Here is a 15,720-nt window from a genome sequence, read left to right on the forward strand (position 1 = left end):
GCTTTAATACTAATCAAACTTGGCACAAATGTTTACTAAGCCATAGCATTTGTATCTTAATTTCCTGTTATCATGACAACTAGGGGACATTTCAAAATCTCTATGTTGTGTTATTTTTTCCATCAAAGCTGCAAATTCCCGATGGGTCGGGATAGAGTGAAGGGCTTTCAGCGTTGGTTACACGTTACCTTAAGATCGACCTGATGCCATTTTGAGCCTCTCACAATTTCAATTTTTTCTTGGAGTTGAGAGGGGCGGCAGTCACCCTTCAAACCCCCGTGCAGAAGAGGGTACCCTTCATAAGCTTCAGCTTATTCGCCAGCAATTTAGAACCGTCCACCAGAAGGCGAGAGTCGAGAGTGCGACAGTGCGATGACGAGAGTGCGACAATGCGATGACGAGAGTGCGACAGTACGATGACGAGAGTGCGACAATGCGAGAGTGCGACAGTGCGATGACGAGAGTGCGACAATGCGATGGCGACAGTGCGATAACACTATCGCTCTGTCATCATCGTACCCTCGCATTGTCGCACTCTCGTTATCGCACTGTCGCACTCTCGCCATCGCACTGTCGCATTCTCGTCATCGCACTGTCGCACTCTCGCATTGTCGCCCTCTGTATTTTAACGTATAACCACGATGGCCCTAACGGTATTCCGTAGATAACGCCAAATACAGGGCGCCAACACGCCGAATATGGGGCGACAAAACGATTTTTTTATCTCCGTGTTGTCGCATTAAAATCTCGTAACGGCGCTTTCATATGCTCGTTTTGTTGTGATGTCACGTTTGCTGGACGCCGATACAAAGTAACGACAAAACGATTAAAACAGTGCGACAAACGAGAATTAACATTTTTGTCGTTAGTTCGTTCTTTCGTGCTGTCGCCCCTTCAACCGCGACAGAACGAAGCAATGACATGGCAGAAATCAGCCACCATAGATAACATGATCTATTTTCTTTACATCTGAAGTCACGTGGTAAAACTACTTTTAATGAGAGTATTATGAATTATTGTTGAGGTGCTCTGATTGAAAAGTGTATGGAGCAATTATCTTTCTTGTAAATTATTACATCATTTTCCTCCATTATGTACATGTGTTAGAGGGCAGTAGAAGATGAGAACGATCATGATAATTATGTTGACTTCCCAGCACTGTTGATGAATAATAGACCTCAGGTCCTTACACACATTACCGGTATTTCGGGCACCTGGTTTTACAAACTTCAATGAGCAAATTTGTTAGACCTTCTATTAACTGTACACGTATCTGCTCCATATGATTCTCGGGGGGGGGGGGGGGGTTATTTCACATACTTGAAATAGTAGCTTTTTATATTAATACGCCTAGGAGTCCGATAAAAAAATAAAAAATAAAAAAATAAATTAAATTTGTGTTTCCAATTTTCTTAATGTGAATGAAAACTTAACATTTAACATCTACATTTTTTAGAATTCTCACACATGTTTCCATTTTCACATCACATTAAAACTTTATGCAATTATAAGCAAATCACGAATTTTGAGATGTAGGCACCATACTGGTTGTAATAAACATATGATGAAGGAACCTGTAACGAATCCTTCAACTGCTTGAAACAAATCCGCCCATTTTACGTAAGTTAACTTCTTAATTAAAACCAAAGGGGACACGGTTTGTTAATTAAGCTTAACTGTACACAAACGAGATATAACCAGTATTTCATAGCACATTAATAACGTTAACGTCATGTCAGTTTGTAGTTGACAAGCGACAACTTACATGAATAAGTAGATATATAGTCAAAATATAGACAATAGATTTTTTTATTTGCAGTGACATAGTATTTAGTAAAGACGGTTTGATGCAAGTTACGTGCATACGCGTGCCTTCAGGCAGTGTTTTGACGTGATTGTGTGTATGTTCTTGTTTGGGTTTTTTTTGTAGCAAGACTTTTTAGAGAAGCTATCTGTATTGTTTAGAAAATGATAAATTGGTGTTAGCCGGATATAAATTTACACAAGTGAAAACGTGTTAGGTGTGTATTTCTTTTCTTTTTTTACTATCATTATTATTAATTATGTATTTGAATTCAGTGTAATTTTAAAATTATATTTTACCGAGATATATGTTAAATTATTTCAGCTCATTCTTTGTCATGAATTTTTACTGATAAACGATAGATATCTTTGAAAATGAACATGGACCTTAGAGATGATCCGGAACTCGGCAAATGTTGGTTCTTCCATCTAATTCTGTGGTTACAAACAAATTTTTACAATAGTAGCTTCACGGTAAACTTCCGTTTGTAACAGAGTGATCAACACGTTGTGATTATCATTGATAAATTTACCTCGTTGTTACTCTAAGAGTTTGTTTGTACTCAGGGATAAGATGGGAAAACCTCACACTTGACGAGTTCCGGAGTATCTTTATTGTTAAAATCTCTTCAGCGAGGGTTCGAACCCTGATTATGGCCTAGATATAGCGCTGACATGTTTCCATATTTATACCAGGACTGACTGGCCTAGAAAGCGGATACTAAAGTAATTAACATTCTTCTTAACCACGAACTTGCTTTACAAACCAACTTACATATGATGCCTAAACAACAAATGTTTATTATCTTTGAATAGCTTCAGTGTGTTGTCCAAGGTATATGTGTATGCATAATTTTACTTGTAATAATAATTTTACTCATGTTTTACTAAGACATCTTACAGCCAACATTTATCAATATATTTGACCAGAAAATAAATATAAGAGACAACTTACATTGAGAACATTTAGAGAATGTCAAAACCAAAAAATCAGAACTTCTTGATGTAAAACACTTTTTAATGCATAAACTTATATTATCATTTTTCTCACAGGTTATGCTGTATTGTATAAAAGGAAAGTAATGAATGCAAAGAGAAGCGTGGTAAACAATGTAAGCTCCTTTCAAACCATGTGAGCAGACGATAAAAGTACTTCTTGTTATAGAAGTTGTTCCTGTTTTAACGAAGTGCAAGATATAGAGTTTTTGACTTCCGGTATGCTTAGACGAGGAATCATGCTTCTGCCAGGCTGGATAAATCGGAACAGGCCGTCATGGGTTGTCACAGGGTTTATGACCTTCTTTATCATTTGTTACGTAATCATTGTAAAACTTGACGCCACAGATCGCGTAAGTACCAATGATGACGACACAACACAAGGGCAAGCAGCAAAGGTGATAAGGACAAATGAAAACATTATCCCTCCAAAAGTCATGAAAGAATTTGCTCAGGACAAAAAAGTCACTAAAGCAAACTATGATTATTATAACGACATTGTCAACACGACACAGAAGACAAGAGAGATTACGACCGGGATATTTATAGAAAGTGATAATGAAAGAATGATGAAAGAACATCTAGAAGACAATGAGAATGTCATTGAAGACAATTGGAAAAGTTACCTTGCCAAAAATCGAAGTGCTATAAAAGAATTAGATAGTAAACTTACACCAAATATAAAAGAGGATTCTAAAAATAAAAATGTTTTGCCGATAAGTAACCATCGTTACAAGGCCGATCAGCTTCGTGACCGCTTGAGACTATTACCAAAATATGTAAAAATATTTGACCCATTTAAAGAAACTCTTAAACAAAGAAATTCCATTAGTTCAAATCAATGCTTATTATTAAAAACTATGCACGGAAATGCGCCAATCTGTATTCATGACCCAGAACTTGACGAAGTCATTTCCGGTCACATTATTAAGACCGGAACTTGGGAACCAAATTATTTGTATACGGTTGGTACCGTGCTTAAGATGAATCAAGAAATTGAATTTCTGGATCTTGGATGTAATATAGGCGTATATACTATTTTAGCAGCACAGCTTGGTCACAAAGGCATAGCAGTTGATCCGAATAGAGCAAATCTTAGACTTTTAACAAAATCTTTGAGTTTAGGGGGTTTCAGGGACAAAATCACCTTACTATGGAACGCCGTTTCAGACTTACGTGAAAATGTGACTTTAACGGATATAATAGGAAACATTGGGGCGACGTTTGTTGAGACAGGTACACTAGAAAATGTGGATAATGAGCATAAAGCATTTTCTATATTGTTGGATGATCTAATTCCGTTATTTACTGGAAAGACGGTGTTTATCAAGATGGATGTTGAAATGTATGAATTAAGAACACTTTTAGGGGGTGAAAACTTTTTTAAAGAAGTAGGTGTGGAATATGTGTTAATGGAATGGTTATATCATAGACAGCATGACACTGGAAAAGATATCATAGACTTTATGACGAAATACGGGCTATACCCACACGTAAATGCTCACCATAATACAAAGTTAGAGCCAGAAAACTACCAATCTTGGCCTGGTAATGTACTGTGGATTAAATACGAGCAATAAAATAATAATTTTCAAAAGTTTCTGTAGATCTCTATTCAAATATTAATTAATCTGTGTATCAAATGATCATGATAATTATCTATTTCGCAATGGCAAATGATCTTTCTTGTCCAAATTCTATCCAGATGCTCGTGTAAGATTGTTGCAGTATAAAAAATTGAACACCGCTAAATGCATTCCTGCAATTACTTGTGGGAGACGTTTCAAAAAGTCCGACAGATCTTGCAGTAAAAATATTATTTAAACACATAACGATTCATTCACAAAAGAATATCAAAAGAAAATAAGGATTCGCTTCACAACAAGGAAAAGTAGCAGATAATGATGAACACGAAAAAATAACAGCAAAAGTTTTAACGTGAATACTATTAGTTATACAGAGTTTTGACAGGTTATATGGTCCTAAACGGTTGTTTGAATATATAACCCGATCCACTAGGCCACGGTTATATTGCAAATACCTATTTATATCCGACCTTATGAAATGTAAACAATCTTTATTACGAATTTATAAAACTGCAAACTTTCTTGATTGGAGGAAAAAATGAAATTAATTGATTAATTTAAACCGATTGCGGCCGGTGAATAGATTATACGCATGAACGTTAAGATTATCCAATGAAAATTTACTTTACAAACGTACATTTTTTAAAGATTTTACGTACGTTTCATTTATACCCCGGTCACATATTCACGGAATACGCCCACGGAAGAGCCACGGATTAATTCCGGCATCGTCCGTAGCTACCCGTACTGGTCAGTAGCTCTCCGTATTGTAACCGTAATCAATCGTAGTAGTCCTGGTATATCCGTAGCGATCCTTGACAATTTTTGAACATGCACAAAAATTTGCTACGGAAAAATCAACCGTAGCGTATCCCTGCTGGTACGTATTAAACCGTAATGATACGTACTGATCCGTACGAAAACCGTTCTAGTCCGTACTGATTCGTAGTCCACCAACTTGTCAAGGGTTTCCACGGTTTGGTACGGAGAACTACGTATTTGTACGGTTATCCTACGTATAAGCTACGGTTTTAATACGGATTAATACGGCATTGTCACGGATAGTCACGATCGTAATACGTTGTACTACGGAGAGGGAGGGATTAGCACGGTCTTATACGGTTTATTGCGTTGCAACACGAAACGGTACGGAATGGTACGGTCCACCACTGTTTAGTACGTATAAATTAAGTATCATGTACTTTTTCAAGGGTATAAATTCCACCTTCTTGTTAAAAACAGACATATTTGCGGGAACATTCAATAAATGATAATTGCCATTTACTGGCTGTAACTTTATATTGAAATGGCTCAGAATGCGGAGGCAGTAGCCGAGCTGCTTGATGACATGCATAGAGGTAAAAATATATCAATATCGTACTACAATTCATAAGTAATAGAATAACATTTAATGCTACATATTTTACAAACATTGGATGGTGAAATTGGAGTAAATATGTACATAAAATAGAGAAAATAAGAATCCCCAAAGAAAGCCAAACACGGCAAGAAAGCCCAACACGGCAAAATTGAAAATATTGCATGCTTGGTTTGATTGAGCCCTCTCATGGAACTTATAAAACGAAGTGTCTCATAAGCCTCGGACGCTGGCCCTTGAGTAATAATAATATTAATTAACAAGCTTTTTACATATTTTTAAAATATAAACATTTATTTTATGCTTTTCAGTGGATTACTGATTTATCCGTGAAAATTATATTTGATAATTTCACAGTGAAAATTATCAAAATATAATTTCACTTTTTTCAATGACGAAACTACTTTTTTAAGATTTTCCCCATGTGGTACCTCAATTTTATTTTTACTGACAATTCTGACAATATCAGGCTGTTAAAAAAATAGCAAAGCTGAAATAGATAAATAACATAAATGTCAAAAGTATTAAAAGAGAGAAAACTTACTTCTATTCCTTCAAATTCCAATCACAAAATTTCGTCTCTAAATTTTTTTGTTTCGTTTTTAAATTACAGTCTGAAAAATACATTCCTTCCCCATGCAAAACTGCTCTTGATGACATTTGGGCATATTAAAGTATCCTACGAGCAATAACTGCCGTATGCTTTATGAAAAATTGAAAAGCATTGACAGCTATCACTCGTAAAATAAGTAAATCAACCCAGCGTTCCTTACAATGCCTTACTAAGGCCCTTAGCAAGCTTCCAAGTTTTCCATTTTCCTAGCTCCTTTTCTGAATGCTTTCACTTCTGTCAACACATATTTTTTGTCTGTTACAATCCTCAAATAAGTTTTCTTTCTTTTAAAAAGGTGTATGACTAACAAATCCAAATTATATCCTTCTGTATCTTACACAATTATTTTCCTCCCCATGAAATACACGACTTTAAAAAATGGCTGCCGTTTACATTTTACAAAGCCAGGTCTAATATAAATTCGCAGTAAGTAACAGAAATATGGATGGATGGTTGGACTTTTTCTCCTACAAGAATTGTTTGTTTTTATTATTAAAACAAGCGATCATTCATATTTTTTAATAAGATGAATAAATATCACATTCATTTAACCTTCATTGGCGGACTTATTTTTCAGCTCAAGACTTCTTGTTTTTAATGAGAAATTCCCTCTAAATGGGGCTCTCAACGGGGGAAACAGATTTTAATATCAACGTTAAAATTATGGAAATTTCGTTTTAACTTGTTTTAAAGCATAAAATAAAAAGAAAATTTGTCTGTTTGTTGTGTAAGATGTAATTTTATTTCATCTCGTGAACTTTAAAAACAGTATTCTCACTCGTGGCTACGCCACTCGTGAGAATACTGTTTTTAAAGCCCACTCGATGAAATAAAATTTCATCTTACACACAAACAAACAAATATCCTCTATGTAATAGTAAAATGAACAGCAAATTTTAAAATTAAAAGAGAAGCGGTATTGATCGACATTTTTCATTAATGATTACTAGTCCATTTCTAATCAGGTAAGAGAAAACAGAGGAGATGGTGGACTAGAGATGGGCTTTACGAAGACCACTTCATGTTTAGTATGAGGCTCTCATGGCCGAATTTGTTGAGGTTCCGGCATCCTTCAAGAAATTCACTTTAATCGGACCTGATGTGTCTCGGGGTTTGGACGCGATGAGGCCGAATCCTCTCCGCCAAAATCATTGAACTCTGCAATTCGTTTTCTATGTGTTCTTTTCCTGTGAGGCATTTTGAAAATGAGTATGCATGAGGTTGTGGACGGATATAATAGGTCCGTATAGATCCGTGGCAATTCGTTCTTCTCCGTATCAATTCGTTCTTCTCCGTATCAGACCGTACTTATTCGTACTAACCCGTGCTTATACCGTAGCAGACCGTAGCGTATCCGTAGTGCGTCCGTCCTGATTCGTGTCGCTCCGTATCAAACCGTGTCGGTTCGTAACAATCCGTGTCTCTCCGGGGGCTTTTGGTGGTAAATCCGTCGGACTCCGTACTCATACCGTTGTGTGTCCGTACTGGAACCGTAGCGGACTACGGAATTTCACATTTTCGTAGTAATCCGTGAACGATTAGACCGTAGCTCTTCCGTGGCATTATCCGTGAATATGTGACCGGGGCATTAGACTTATTATGAAACCATTCTAGAAAAGTGTTATAAAGCAGACTGTGGTCAGCTTTATGGGATTTTTTATGAGATTCATTTAAATCTATGAGAAATGAGTCGTCACGTGACATTTTTATATATAACCAGGCTGCATTTTTTCTCAACCCTTGACAGCCTGTGTGGCTGGGTTACACATGGTTTCCCAGAAATCAGTTCAAAACCGTGGCACTCCTTTATCAAGAAAGCCTTTTCAAAGGTATTCGCCTTCGACTTTTGAGGGGCGGAAACACGAAATGGCAGAAATCAGCCACCATACAATAGTGATCTTCAGTTTATACTAAAACAAAAGTATTTTAATAGCTATCTTATCGGGTAATTGTACATGCATTTTTTATAAGAGACAATTTATCGAGCTATCAAAAAATAAACATAAATGATTTTGCCAAGGGATCTTGTGTCTATTTATGTACATTCTTTAAATAAAACATTTTATCGAGTAAGAGATAAAGATATCGAGTCAACATAGAACGGCAGCTAAAGTAAATAAATATTTCCGAGTGACCTTCATAATTATGTCTACATTATAAATTTAAAAATGAGTTTTCTTTGAATAATTTTAAAAAATGAAATGGCAGCTGCTTGCTGTTGAAGTAAAATTAATTTTTCAATAAGTTAAAAAAGTCACTATATATGAGCCGCGCCATGACAAAACCAACGTAATGCGTTTGCGACCAGCATGGATCCAGACCAGCCTGCACATCCGCGCAGTCTGTTCGCTATCAGTTTCTCTACTTGTTATAGGGTTTGTAAGCGAACAGCATGGATCCTGATCAGACTGCGCGGATGCGCAGGCTGGTCTGGATCCATGTTGGTCGCAAACTCATTATGTTGATTTTGTCGTGACGCGGCTCAATTATTTCAACATGTAGTGTACTAAGGTATACATAATGTTTATTTTGTTTTCAAATCCACACCCCAGCGTCTTTTAAGGCCTCGTCAAACGCTGGTCATTATGGAAGGCAACACATCGCGAATCTTTTCTTTAAAGAAGTCACATTAATAACTTTATCATAAGTATTAATACATAGCATAATAACACTTATGAATGACATGGTGGCAATTGTCAATAATAAAATCAGTAACTTGATATCAATACAATACAATACAATACAGTTTATTTGCTTTAAACGTTTTACAACGTTTCTAGCATAATATATAGACAAGTAACGTAGTTAATGGCAACAATATGCAAAAACAAAACAATAGTTATTAATTACATCACATCAGATATCATTAGAATTACAATATTTATCATAATATCATAACAGTCATTATTTATAACATTGTAGATAATATTGATAACACAGCGATATTTATTAATAACTTAATAGCAATTATTATGAATAACAACATAATTGTATTAATTGCATTATAACAATTATTAATAATATTGCCGGCATTATTAATAGCAATGCAACAATTATTTTTGTAATAATTATTTTAATATCCTCATAACTTTTATTGATAACATGACAACCAGTTATCAATGACATTGCAATAGTTATTATCATAACATTACAAAAAATATTGATAACCCTACCGGCAACTATTCAAATTCTTCCAAGTTATGTATTTAAATACATTGTTCAAACCTAAATATATGATTATTTCTAAAGTTATAAGCATTTGTTAAATCGATTCAAATTCGGTTTAAATGCCACGCGTACTTCAAAAGGATTGCTGCCAACTAAAAACTAATCCGATTTTATATGAATCACTTTGCGTTTGCTTTCTGGTCGGCTTTATAGACACGAATAGCACCGGAGGATAATCCCACCCATACGAAATTGTCGGAATCACATGCAATGGCACACGGGAATTTATTCCCATCATCTTTGGTAAACAAAAAGTGATGAAAGTGTCCGGTTTTGTCTAGCACGTGCACGGCACTGTTACGTACATCCGGTATATATATAAATCCATTCTTGTCGCAGCAAATATCCTTGGGTTCAAATGGGTGATCTAATACTTTGTCTTGTATACCATAATAGCGTTTCTTTTCCTCGCCATCGGGAGCAAGAATAACTAAATGCTCTTTTGAAGTTTCGTGGTCTAACACGCAAATATCCCCATTGATATTGACCTTAATTTTGGACGGTCTGACAAAGGGATCAGTTCCCTTAACCTTGATTTCCCAAAGTCTATCACCAGACTGACTGAAGCGGAGAATGGACGGCGTTTTACGAGGCCTTGGCCCTTTCTTCTGAGATTTTTGTATTGGAGTTGTTGTAATAAGAATTTCGTTTCTACTTGTGCAACAAAAACCACCGACTTCAAGCTCAAAAGTTAGGAAATTTGTCATTTTTCCAGTTGGCGCCATTTTGAAGACACTCCTTGAAAACTGTGGTGTAACCAGGAGACATTTATCTTGCCGCATACACATCATGTTAATTTTTTCACTGATTGCTTTTGCTTCCTTCTTGTGACCGTTTCTGTGGTAAATATGTAAAATTTTATCATTGTATCTAGTTATCCAGCACTGTCCTGCACTTGTGTCCATGATGCAGGTAACCGCTCCAGTTCCTTCTACATTAAATCTATACGCCTCTTTTCTAGGTTGCCGGGATCGTGGAGTAAGATGAATTGATGAATACGTCATGTTTGTCACCGGTTCACTTGGAATCGACTCATCATCAGAACTTTCGTCAACACAAAAGTTTCCTCTGGCAAGCGTTCGCTGGCGATAGAACGCACGCGACAAATTACTAACGGAAGTGTCGTCTGATTCGGTGTCATCGCTAAAATCGTCTGCCATAACGTAACTGGTTCGGAAAGATGACGCTGAGGCATTCGAAGTTATCTCCCTTCGTTGCTTTGGAGACGGATATGACGGCAGAACACGGAAACTTCGAAGTTGGCTCCGATTCGGTGAACGGAAGTTGCTGACGTTAGACTCCCGAGTGTTGCCCGGCTCGGTTGAATAGCCAAAGATAGTTGTAAAGGCCTGCGAACGTCTAGTGAATAACGGCATGTCGCTTTAAATTTTAAAATCATGAATTATGTCCATTTTTTCCGTACATATCGCGAAAAATATTTTTAACAGGATAGCATTCGAATTACACACCTCGATTTCAAGTATGACTTTTTAAAAACTTCATCTTACGATATTAGATTTAAATGTTATATTATTTGAACAGGAACGCTGGGGCTAATTCCTTATTTAAATGAGAATAATCTTCAATCTTTGCTGACCTTTTATAAGAAGTTAGATAATCGGTCTTTAAAACCACGACTTAAACTATTGATACAATATCGGTAATGTGTAAACAATTCATTACAAATAAATGTATACTTATTATACCTATTAATCAAGTAAATAGCTTAATTTATCCACTCCCTTCTCAGGTCAAAGGAAAATAAAAGTGTCCGTTTGTTTAAGTTACTGTCAACTCGGGAGCTTGAACAATATCATAAAATATTCAACAAGACTTCAATTTAAGCCTTCATCGAGATTTATCTGTTTAAATGAGAAAGTATTGATCGAAAAAGTACTTTAAAATGTTTCTTTAATCTGTTTACACCATTAAATTGCATGTGCATGAAGTTTCCTTTAGTTCAATTATTTAAAGCATGTGTGCGCGTGCTCATGCTCTCGTGTGTATGTGTGCTCACATGCGTGTAATAAGAGAGCGGAATTGTGCATAAGCAAATATTGCTTCAATTGTTGATAAGAAGAAATTAGTAGATCTGAGCACCGTTCGGTTTGCTCAATAGGTAGAGCGTTGGACGGTGAACCGGGCGATCTGGGTTCGATTCCCGGACGATGCACGTAATTTTCGTTGTGATTGATCATGAAATTATTTCTACGGTCATTCGCACTGTACCTCTGCTCTGAGATGTACAGAAGTTATCAGTTCCTTGCGAAAGTGAAGGTAACTAGTACTAGTAAACTACTTGACAGCTTTCCCAGAAACTAACCCGTGGCTGAATTGTGTCCTGGTTATTTCAATTGTGGCCGTGGTCCTGAGTGAAAACTATCAACACCAACACAAACAATAGTAGATCTAATATTGAACACGGACCTTATATTATGTATGGATTTGTTTGTTCCTTCCTACAATCTATAGACAATACCGTTTGCGTTAATAATTTCTTCTATAGTAAAACTTTTATTTTAATGTACATAATCAAATTGAAAACACCTGTCCCCGTGCGGCATGCACTTTCTATAGAGCAAAACAAGATTCACTACCGTAACGACCAAATTTTCGTATGTACGTGTATGTAAGTAAGCCTTTTTGAGTTTATAGACGTACTGTTATTCTTGTGATTGATGGATTTATGCGATTCGAAATAACATTAACTGTGTGCCATTAGAAACTGTTTCTACGATGCACCTTTATCTGCTAACGCATTGATAACTTTTCCATCTTGTTAAAAAGTTTAAAGGCATATACTACAGTTACAGATTGAAATCTGTACTTAAACATTGATTAAGCTTAGATCAAAAGCAACTGTTAACAACACTGCACCTTCATTATGCTGGAACCGAAATGAATTTACCATTAGTGCTCGCCAATTTTTTTCAATCACCGACGAGGATTTTCAAATTTTCATGTTTCAAATCTTAATAGAACAGATTTTATATAAACTGGACGTTTTATATTATAAAACGCAAGTGGGCGGAGCACTAAGCCGGTTAGAGTGCATATTGGATGTTCTTCGTAAATAAGAAAGCTACAGTCGCTTCGCAAGCTCCGCTCCTTTTTAGCTTTCTTATTAACGAAGAACACCCACTATGCACTCTAACCTATACGTAAAGAGACATGTAAGCCAAGCGACACATCAGACTGAACCGGCTCTCTCCTTATGGTTGGCTAACATTACTGTTGTACAGCGTTCAAAGGAAATGGCCCCTCAAAATATCGAAAACGAAATTACCCGAGGTAATGTTTCAACTTATTTCTCCATCATAACTTAATGACTTTTTCCAAACTAAACAATTTTGTAAAGCTGAATATGTCTGGTTTTAGAGAAGCGTTTACTTTTTTCTGCAAATTGAATACTTTTTGTTAAATTGGCGATGAATTGTAGCGTTTTTGTCGACATTTACAAACGATGTTGATATTTACAACTAAGTCAAACCCAAAACGCATTTTCTGTATCAAAATACGTCTTTAATACAAAATATAGACTTCCCTCTACTTGTATTTGAGTGGTCACCCATCATAAGCAAAATTTGCGAAATATATAAATCAAGTGGTCTATAGGAGACGACATCAGACGACACTGAATGCTTATCATGAAGTTTTCATGCAAATGGGAAATAACTCTTACTTGGCAGATTATGTATAAAATTGGTCCACTTCATTTGCAGTTTTAGGGAGATCAGTATCAAAATTGAGAAGCAGACGTCAAGCAGCACAAATGACTTTGTACTTGTGGCAAAGTCCTGCCTGTGGCGCCGTTAAATGTCGCAACGCCGCTAAATGTCGCACTTGCCGCTAAATGTCGCACCATTGTCGCTAAATGTCGCAACCGCCGCTAAATGTCGCAAAATCATTTGCCGTTAAATGTCGCAATGTTAACGCTAAATGTCGCACGAATTTCCCTTACCGTTAAATGTCGCAACACTACCGTGAAATGTCGCAAAATGTAAATTCATGTTAAAATCATGATTAAAGTAGTATTATATTACTTTTTAACAGTCTCATAGTTATTTTTATTGTAATTGCCATCTTTGTTTTACTTGTTTTCTTTTTTACGAACCTAAATATCGAGGTTTTGAGCTGCTATATAATGTAATCTTTAGGCTAGAAAGGATAATTGATACTAAATTCTCAATAGATAAGTATTTTTCTTCATTTGTAACCCTGATTGACAACAAATTAAAGGTATTATGGTATTGTCGCTCTCAGAATTTGGTTAAAGTAATTTCATTTATTTTCTCAGACACTACCGAATTTACTTTAAATGTGGTTTATTTGTTTACTATGATCATATGATGTAATATCAAAGGGCAGATAATCCTAGATATAGTTTGCAAAGTTATTCCCCTTATTTCTCTAAGATGTTTTCGCTCTGATTAACCTTTTGGTTACGGCTTATTTCAAACATATTCACTTTAAACTTAAATACTTATTTCATATAAAAGTACTAATGCATTTCTAAAGGACAGATGATCCTGACAGGCATTTTTGCTAAATTATCTCCCTTTTCATATTTTCCCCCCAAAATACATATTAAATATTCACTTCAAACGTGAAGGCAAATTTTTTTTATTTTATTAGAAACGGCAAATACATTAAAAACATAGTATGAAAAACAGAAATGCACGGTCAATACGAAAATCGAAAACAAAAATAATCATGTAGTACTCCTTGATCATGTAGTTTCGCTCCACAGTCGGGCGTTGATATGACCGAAATTTTTACAATTAACACATATAAAATGCCACCGGAATTTGTTGCAGCCAGCCCCGCATAGCTCAATCGTGGTTAGAGCGCGAGACTTGTAAATCTCGACCTTTGTGGGTTCGATTCCGGATGGGCCAACTAAAATTACTAATCAGTCTTTCTGGATATCACTTTTAATCGAGAATTCCGTTAATGGGTTGCTTACAACTTGGCACGTAAAAAACCAGGGGAAGCTTTCTGGAATTGGGGGCATTTTTCTGTACCTGTAATTGCACTATCTCCAAACTCTAAAATGACTTGGGCAACCGGTGGCGAGTTTAAATAAACGCAAAATTACCACACACAGTAAGAAGATGTCAAAGTTAGAATGAGTTCACAAGATTTAGTACACTATTTACGCTTTGACATTGTGACAAGTGATATTTTACTCGCCAAGTCGCTTTATCCTATGAAAGATTCTCAGTAAATATAAGCTATGCCGAATAGCATCGGCGAACTTTATGCGCCGCCACGGGAGGTACGGGTTTTAGCCGTTCGTAGAAACGGCTGAACGGATAATAGCCCTACATAAAATCGTTTTGAACCAGTTAGCAATTACTAAGAAGCGTAGAAAGAGGAAGCAAAAATTTTACCCTCCTCCACTTCACCACAACAAAATTTAAAAGGGTCTCAGTATAACCCACATATTTCAGTGATTGTTACAAAGATAGGCAATATTTACTTTTATATACATGCAGTAATTTCTGTAACACTTGTAATGCTAATAATTATGTAAGGGGCGTTTTTCTTATGAACCCCTCGCATTTCTTACTATTATAGTAGAATTCGATTTATTATTAATTCTTACATGTGTATTTTCTATATTGTATTAATTTGCATAATATTGATGTATGTACTATTCTTTGCACATGTTTCAGTGCGTTTTTCTTACGAAACCCTCACATTTCTTACTATTATAGTAGAATTCGATTAATTATTATTCCTACATGTGTATTTTCTATATTGTATTAATTTGCATAATATTGATGTATGTAATATTCTTTGCACATGTTTAAGTATTGTTGGTTAAAACAATAAATAGTGGCCATACCTTATAGTATGGTATGGCCAGGCGTTTTTCTTACGAAACCCTCACATTTCTTACTATTATAGTAGAATTCGATTAATTATTATTCCTACATGTGTATTTTCTATATTGTATTAATTTGCATAATATTGATGTATGTAATATTCTTTGCACATGTTTAAGTATTGTTGGTTAAAACAATAAATAGAGGCCATACCTTATAGTTCGGTCGATTGAAATATTTACTTGGAATTACGCTTCTCCTACTAAAACAGAAGAAAGGGCATTT

The 15,720-nt window shown here is 35.7% G+C and overlaps 2 protein-coding genes across 2 annotated transcripts; one reads left to right on the top strand and one right to left on the bottom strand.

Moving 5' to 3' along the window:
* Positions 1–1,614: 1,614 nt before the first annotated feature.
* On the top strand, positions 1,615–5,051 carry LOC132744543 (uncharacterized). Its single transcript, XM_060733292.1, has 2 exons — positions 1,615–2,021; positions 2,857–5,051. The coding sequence occupies exon 2, from the start codon at positions 3,021–3,023 to the stop codon at positions 4,377–4,379; it is 1,359 nt and encodes a 452-aa protein (XP_060589275.1). The 5' UTR covers positions 1,615–2,021; positions 2,857–3,020; the 3' UTR covers positions 4,380–5,051.
* A 4,356-nt stretch (positions 5,052–9,407) lies between these two features.
* LOC132744541 (uncharacterized) lies at positions 9,408–11,335 on the bottom strand. The gene has a single exon (XM_060733290.1). The coding sequence runs from the start codon at positions 10,978–10,980 to the stop codon at positions 9,724–9,726; it is 1,257 nt and encodes a 418-aa protein (XP_060589273.1). The 5' UTR covers positions 10,981–11,335; the 3' UTR covers positions 9,408–9,723.
* Positions 11,336–15,720: the final 4,385 nt, after the last annotated feature.

This window comes from Ruditapes philippinarum, unplaced genomic scaffold (assembly GCF_026571515.1).
Source record: "Ruditapes philippinarum isolate M1 unplaced genomic scaffold, ASM2657151v2 ctg3684_1_1_1_1, whole genome shotgun sequence".
In the NCBI taxonomy this organism is placed as follows: domain Eukaryota; kingdom Metazoa; phylum Mollusca; class Bivalvia; order Venerida; family Veneridae; genus Ruditapes; species Ruditapes philippinarum.